Source organism: Crocodylus siamensis, chromosome 6 (genome assembly GCF_052110815.1).
Source record: "Crocodylus siamensis isolate JL-2025a chromosome 6, ASM5211081v1, whole genome shotgun sequence".
NCBI classification, from domain to species: Eukaryota; Metazoa; Chordata; order Crocodylia; family Crocodylidae; genus Crocodylus; species Crocodylus siamensis.
In genome coordinates, this window is record NC_143400.1 from 34,392,913 (window position 1) to 34,400,007 (window position 7,095).

At 55.3% G+C, this 7,095-nt stretch overlaps 1 protein-coding gene across 1 annotated transcript; it reads left to right on the forward strand.

Annotated features, from left to right (window-relative positions):
* Positions 1-1,374: 1,374 nt before the first annotated feature.
* Positions 1,375-6,399, forward strand: BRF2 (BRF2 general transcription factor IIIB subunit). Its single transcript, XM_090054565.1, has 4 exons — positions 1,375-1,612; positions 3,894-3,953; positions 4,178-4,499; positions 5,217-6,399. The coding sequence occupies exons 1-4, from the start codon at positions 1,459-1,461 to the stop codon at positions 5,920-5,922; spliced, it is 1,242 nt and encodes a 413-aa protein (XP_089910691.1). The 5' UTR covers positions 1,375-1,458; the 3' UTR covers positions 5,923-6,399.
* The last annotated feature ends 696 nt before the right edge of the window (positions 6,400-7,095 follow it).

The following is a 7,095-nucleotide window of genomic DNA, read 5'->3' on the forward strand; positions in this document are numbered from 1 at the left end:
CTCTGACTAGTTTGTAACAGGCCACTAGATCCCCCCTCGGCCTTCTCTCTTGTGGAGGCTGAACAGGTTCAGGTCCCGTTGCCTGTCCTCGTAGGGCCTGCCCTGCTGCCCCTGGATCATGTGAGTGGCCTCCTCTGGACCCTCTCCATGCTGTCCACATCTCTCTTGAAGTGCGGCACCCAGAACTGGACGCAGTACTCCAGCTGCGGCCTGACCAGTGCCGCCTAGAGGGGGAGGATCACCTCCTTGGACCTGCTCAAGATGCATCTGTGGATGCATGACAAGGTGCGATTGGCATTCCTGACCACATCCCCACACTGCCGGCCCATGTTCATCTTGGCATCAATGATGACTCCAAAATCCTTTTCTGCCTCCATGCTGACAAGAAGGGAGTTCCCCAGCCTGTAGGTATGGTGCCGGTTGTTCCTCCCCAGGTGCAGCACCTTGCACTTGTCAGTGTTGAATCCCATCCTGTTCTCGTCCACCCACCCCTGTAACCTGTCTAGGTCTGATTGTAGCCTACTGCTCCCTTCTAGCGTGCCCACATCCCCCCACATCTTAGTGTCATCAGCAAATTTGAGCAGGGTGCTTCTTACCCCCTCGTCCAAGTCACTGATGAAGATGTTGAACAGTGCGGGCCCGAGGACCGAGCCCTGGGGGACCCTGCTGCCCATGTCCTTCCAGGCTGAAAATGACCCATCCACCACCACCGCTCCCTGGGTGCGGCCCTCCAGCCAGTTGGCGACACATCTGACTGTGTGGGTGTCGACACTGCAGTCCCCAGTTTCTTAATGAGAACAGGGTGAGAGACAGTGTCGAAGGCCTCCCGAAAGTCCAGAAAGACTGTGTCCACTGCTCCCCCTGCATTTAAGGATTTGGTGACCTGGTCGTAGAAGGCCACCAGGTTGGTCTGACAGGACCTGCCACTAATGAACCCGTGTTGGTTGCCCCTAAGCGTAATCTCCCCCGCTGGCCCCTCATGGATGTGTGCCAGAATAATTTTCTCAAACAGCTTGCCTAGGAGCGAAGTAAGACTACGACTAAGGCTTGCTCTTCCATTTATCTTTTCTTCTGCATTTTACCTGCCAGCTACGTAATAGTGTCTCTCATAGCCTACGTCTTCAAGAGGCGGCTGGATAGATATCTGGCTGGAGTATTATGATCCCGGCACTGCCCTGGAGCAGCCCACGCACAGGCAGCAGGCCTGCAGAGCGCAGGATCTCCCACGGGGGGAGCATTAAGGGACCAGCTGGGATCCAGCCAAAGCAGGACACGCTTGGGGAGGGACCGGACGCGGGCTGGGGCCGGAGGTGAGGGCGGAACGCGCGCGGGGGGGGGTCGCGGTTGCTCGCCGGAGCCGCTTCGGGGAGGGACCGGAAGTGGGCGGGTGAGTGCGCGCTGCCCGGGGTCCCCCGGGCCGCATCCGGTGCGTTCCGCTAGGCCGGCCGTGGCGGCGGCATGTCCGGCCGGCAGACGTGCCCAGGCTGCGGCTCCGCCGACCTGGTGCAGGACGCGCTGTACGCGCAGAGCCAGCTGGTGTGCGCCGCCTGCGGCCGCGTCCTCGCCGAGGGGCTGCTCACCACCACCTTCGCCGAGGAGCAGCAGCTGCACGGTAGGGCGGGCGGGGAGCAGAAAGCAGACCAGCAAATCAGGCAGTGGAAGGGGGTCATCGTGCCACTCAGGGAGGGAAAGACTGCATTGTGCAGGAAGGGGGAAGAAGGGTATCTCTTCCGGGTGTCGGGAAGGACGCGTGATTAACGCATCGGGTGCTATCCTCCAGGGAGCGATGGTCTTGCCCAGAGGCAGGCACGGCGACAGGACAGCACGGCAGCCTCTGGGCCTCGGTCGCTTGGTGCTCAGTTCACGACCCTGGTGTCGGTTAAACCTCACAGCCAAAACACAGAAATGGGACTAGGGGAGAGAAGCTGTTGCCAGAAATGCTGAGGGTGGTGGGGAAGGCACGTTTCCAACGGCTTTCCCCAGATGCGTGAGATCGTGACTCTTGTGTCTGCCCTTGTCCGTAACCCACAACTTCCCATGGGCTTGTGCTGCTGCACAGGCCTGCTGTTTATCTGGGCTTCGTCAAGCATGCAGCAATGCTGTCATGGCTGTCTGCTGCAGGGCTCTTCTGCCCATCAGCAAGCAAATGCCAACTTGCAAATACCCTCATGGTTGTGGCCCATGGGAAGTTGGTGGGTTTTCTGAGCAGGTAACAGCGAGGGCTTCAGCTGGAGCAGTACAAGAAAAATCAGCTTAAAACTGTTGTGTTGTACTTAAGTGGAAACGTCCCAACTTGTGTTCTGAACTAAACCTTGGAGGTATCTTTAACCAAAAATACTTACTTCTGGAAACCTAACTGTTTTGTTTGTAGTTCAAAAAATGGCAGGACTGGTCAGTGTCACGGCCTGCTTCGTGGTGCTGTGATGTTTTGTTGTACAGGCTGGGAAGTGACCCTCTCAGCAGCACAGGAGCAGGAAGTGATCGTGGAGTCTAAAGTGAACATGAGTTGTCAGCGTGTCAAAATCATCAGCAAAGCTAACCACACTTTATTGTATATCGGCAGATGCATGATGAATAGAGCCAAGGAGGTGATACTTCCCCTCTATGCGGCATTGGTCAGACCGCAGTAGGAGCCCTGCGTCTAGTTTTGGGCACTCTACTTCAAGAAGGATGTTGATAGACTTAAGAGGGTCCAGAGGAGGCCGCTTGTATGGGTAGGGGCTTACAGTCTGAGCCTTATGAGGAGAGACTGAGGAACCTGGACCTCTTTAGCCTCTGCAAGAGAAGGCTGAGAGGTGATCTTGTGGCCGCCTACACATTCATTAGGGGCCCGCAGCAAGGGATGGGAGATGCTCTGTTCCCCAGGGGTAACAAGAAACAATGGTCACAAACTGACAGAGAATAGACTTAGGTTAGACATCAGGAAAAACTTCTTCATGATAAGGGTGGCCAAAATCTGGAATGAGCTTCCAAGGGATGTGGTGCTCTCCCCTGCCTTGGGGTCTTTAAGACAAGGCTGGATAGGCATCTGGCTGGAGTCATCTAACCCCAGCGCTCTTTCCTGCCCAGGGTGGGGGGTCGGACTTGGTGATCTGTTGAGGTCCCTTCTGACCCAAGCATCTAGGAATCTATCTCCATGTTATGACTGCCCTCTCAAACTGGTTTTAGTAAAAATCTATAGGGAAAAACATCCTGTGGGTCCTTACATATGGCTTTACTCTGCATGCAACTTTGATATATAGTTTTTTGTTGCTTTTTAGAAAGCTCAGTCAGTTTGGACATGTTCCTTTAAAGCAGCTGTGGTCAAGTCATCAGGATCTCTGTCCTTTTTTCCCTCTAGACTAACCCATGTTTGGTAGTTTTAATTCAGTGCCTATAACACATTGGACTGTGAGCAGGCTACCGCTGCATAGATGGGTGCAGGCTGAATGGAATCAGAGCTGTAGCTTTCCTGCTGTCAGCTGTCCCCCTGGCCAAGGAAATACAATCCCAAATGAGTCTCTAGTGTGGGGTCTCAAATGTGAAGGCCTGTTTGGCAGAAGTGAAGTTCAGCATAAGTTGGTGATCTGCTTTACTGTACTGTATCACTCCCAGCATATAAATAGGTCTGAGATTGCACTGTTTTCTGGGATCTCTTTGGCGAGGTACAGAAGAAGAGGAGTCTGGTTCACTCAACTCCTTTTCCACCGTATCCTATCTGTTCAGGGCTGAGTTGTATTGGCAGGGAGCTGGTGAAGGGAATAGGTGCTGCCAGTGCCGCCTTTGGAGATGTGAAGAGAATAGCCCCCCAGTGCTTTGCTTTCCAGCTTTCCATCCCTATTTGTCTGGCACTAACTGTGGACCTTGTCTTCTACTCACTGACATGACTGCTTTGCCTGATGTTTGTCTTGCAGAGGTGACCTACTCATGGAGCACGGGCCAGAAGGAGCAGCTGAGCCGCTGTGAACAGCGAGGTGAGAACTGGTTCCTGGTTTTGAGACATGTGGGACTTGGTGTCATGTTCCTGCTAGGGGGAAGCTGCCATGTGAATTGTATTTCTGTTTCTCACTCAGCTGAGAAGCTCCCCTGGTTCCAGGCCTGGCAGTGCCAGGTAGCCATTAGCTGACATCTGGCCTGGGCTGAAGGAGCTAGAGAGACCCTTTTTATGCAGATGCTGACAGAGTGTGCTCTTTTGCAGGGATCAAGCGTGTCCAGGATCTGTGCAAAGTCCTCCAGCTCCCACCTGTGTTTGAAGAGACGGCTGTGTCTTATTTCCAGCGAGCAATCAAGCACCCCTCTTTCCACTTAGTCAGCTTGGAGAAGAAGGAGGTTCTGGTGGGTTGCTGTGTCTGTGTGACCTGCCGGCAGCACAACTGGCCTGTGACCATGGGAACGATTTGCTCCCTGCTGTATGCGGACAAGGAACTGTTTACCAGTGTATACCTGCATGTCTTGAAGGAGCTGGAGCTGGATGTGCCTGCCCTGAGCCTGATGGATCTGGTGAAAACGCATCTCAATGGGTAATGGAATTGACACCCTCCTTCCTGCAGGATCTGTGGGGCTTGAGAATCCCACATGGCTGGACACCCCTCGAGTTGCCTTTTGGGTGTGAGGCAGGACCTGTGCATGCAATGGGCAGTGCCACCTGGGCTGAGAGTACCAAGTGAGCCCTGGTTTCTATGGGATGCATCCCCTGACCCTCACCCTGGCACAGCAGAGGGCTCTCTCTGCAGAACTCCACTTTGCTTATTTGCTTTGTGTCAAAGAGAAGGCTGGGCCAGCTCCCCTGAGACTGGACCCTGGGCTCTGTGTCACAGCTGGTGCCCAGATGCTGTCATGGGAATCTGTCCCCCAAGTACTTAGGTTCACAAGGGCTGAATTACAGCTAAAAACTGCCCCCCCCACTTGCCTCAGACTAAGAACCCCTCTGGCAAGTGGGTGAGAGAAGAGACATCAATAGTTGTCATTTGCAGGGAGGGGGCAGGGAACCTGCTTATGGGGGCGTTGTTTGATGCCCTAGTGACAGATGGGTTTTGGCCCTGACCCCTGGTGTGGCATCCAGATAGGTCCAGGCAGTGGCCCACACACTGGCCTCCTCAGTTGGGTGGGTGGGTGGAATTGCTGCTGCATGGGGATGACCTGCTCTGGTAGCCACATGGACTCATGCTGTGAGTGGCTTCCTCTGCCTGGGGTCTGTCACAGCGATTAGTGTCTATTTTTTTTTTTTGGTCTTCCAGCTTCAAGCTATTCCAGGGCTCAACCACGGTCCCTGCCAAATTTGTTGAGGACAAGGAGAAGATGGTGGCACGAACGATCCAGCTGGTGGAGTTGGCCAGCGAGACCTGGCTGGTGACAGGCCGACACCCCATCCCGATTGTCACGGCAGCGGCCTACCTTGCATGGCAGTCACTGCAGCCTGGGGGCCGCCTGACCTGCACCTTCTCTCGCTTCTGCAAGCTGGCGGACACAGACCTCCCTCCGCCGGCCCACTTGAGACTGAAAGAACTTCAAGAAATACTCCTGAGAATGGCCTCCCAACTGGCCTGGCTGCGGGTGCTCCGCGTGGACAAGAAGACGGTGGTCAAGCACATCGGGGACCTGCTTCAGCACAGGTCCTTCCTGCTGAGATGCTCCTTCAGGGCAGGAGACGCAGAGGACGGGGGCGAGGAAGCTGAGGGGACTAATGGGAGCAGCAGCCTGCAGATGGTGGAGAAAGCAGGGCAGCCTGAGGGCCATTCCACAGCCGGGACCCGCCGCAGTGCGCAGACACCTCTGCTTCCACCGTGCCTCCTGCATCCCAAGAAGAGACCCCGAGCAGCCACCCCAGACCCTTCAGCCCCTGATGTCACTGGAGACGAGCCCATTCCAGACAGTGAGATAGAGCAGTACTTGCGGAGCCAGGAGGAGATAGATGCACTGAGTCAGGCACGGGCCTGGCAGTGAACCCACGTGCCTGCATGCCTGCCAGAGCATAGTCCTGTCCCTGGAGCTGTCCTGGGCGTGCGAGGCCCCTTCTCTCCCAGGGGAAGGGAAGCAGCGGGTCTCAGATGAGCTGTGCTGTGCCAGCCATTGCAGGGCACTGATGTGTCCTCCCACTTGTCAGGGTGGGGCAGAACGGAGTCCCAAGGAGGTGTTGGGGAAGGCTGGGGGGGGGGGGGGGCCACTCGGGGGAGCTCCTGGTAGAAACAGTGACCACAGCCTCCAAGGAGGCTCCCAGACTTGTTTCCTGACAGGTCCCAGTGAGCACAGCATTGCTGAAACCCAGCTGCTCTTCTCTTTCAGGATATGAACACAGCTCTTACACACTAGGGACTTGCCCATGGCTGAGTCCTCCATGGTGGTGGGTCTGGGCATGGCTGAGAGCTCTTTTGGTTCTGTTGGCCGATGACCCAGCCCAGCTTAATAAACACATCATACTGAGACATGCTTCTGTGTGCTTTCCCTGCTGAATAGCAGTGGGAATGAGGAGGAATGGAGGCTGCAGCCTGAACAAGGGGGAGGGGGCAGGTGGGTTCCCTTGGAAGGAGTGCAGGTGCATGGAGAATACTCCCGGCTGCAAAGCAAGGACTGACATGACCCGGCGGAGACAGGCCCTGCAAAGGATGGGTACCAGTGCATGTGTGCACATGGATTCCTCATCCAACATTACTGCCTGGGTGACGGGATGGCTGTGGACTAATAAAGTGTCGTACTGTGCTGTACTCCACCTGCCTCGCCTTTGAGCCTAGCATTTCTGCCTCTGTGTGGTCAGGGGAGAATTTAAATGTGTTTCCTGCAGTCATCTGGGCAGGAGGGGTCAGGACCTTTCTCAAGCAAGTCCCTTATTCATAGGCTTGTGCTGGGTGGGCAGCAAGGAAGGGCGTCCTGTCAGTCTCACTTAAGGTAGCGATGGCAGTGTGACTGCAGTGACATAGTGGATGACAGAGGAAAATGGAAGATTCATAGATTCATAGATGCTAGGGTCGGAAGGGACCTCAATAGATCATTGAGTCCGACCCCCTGCATAAGCAGGAAAGAGTGCTGGGCCTACAATACCCCAGCTAGATACACATTTAACCTTCGCTTGAAGACCCCCAGGGTAGGGGAGAGCACCACCTCCCTTGGGAGCCCATTCCA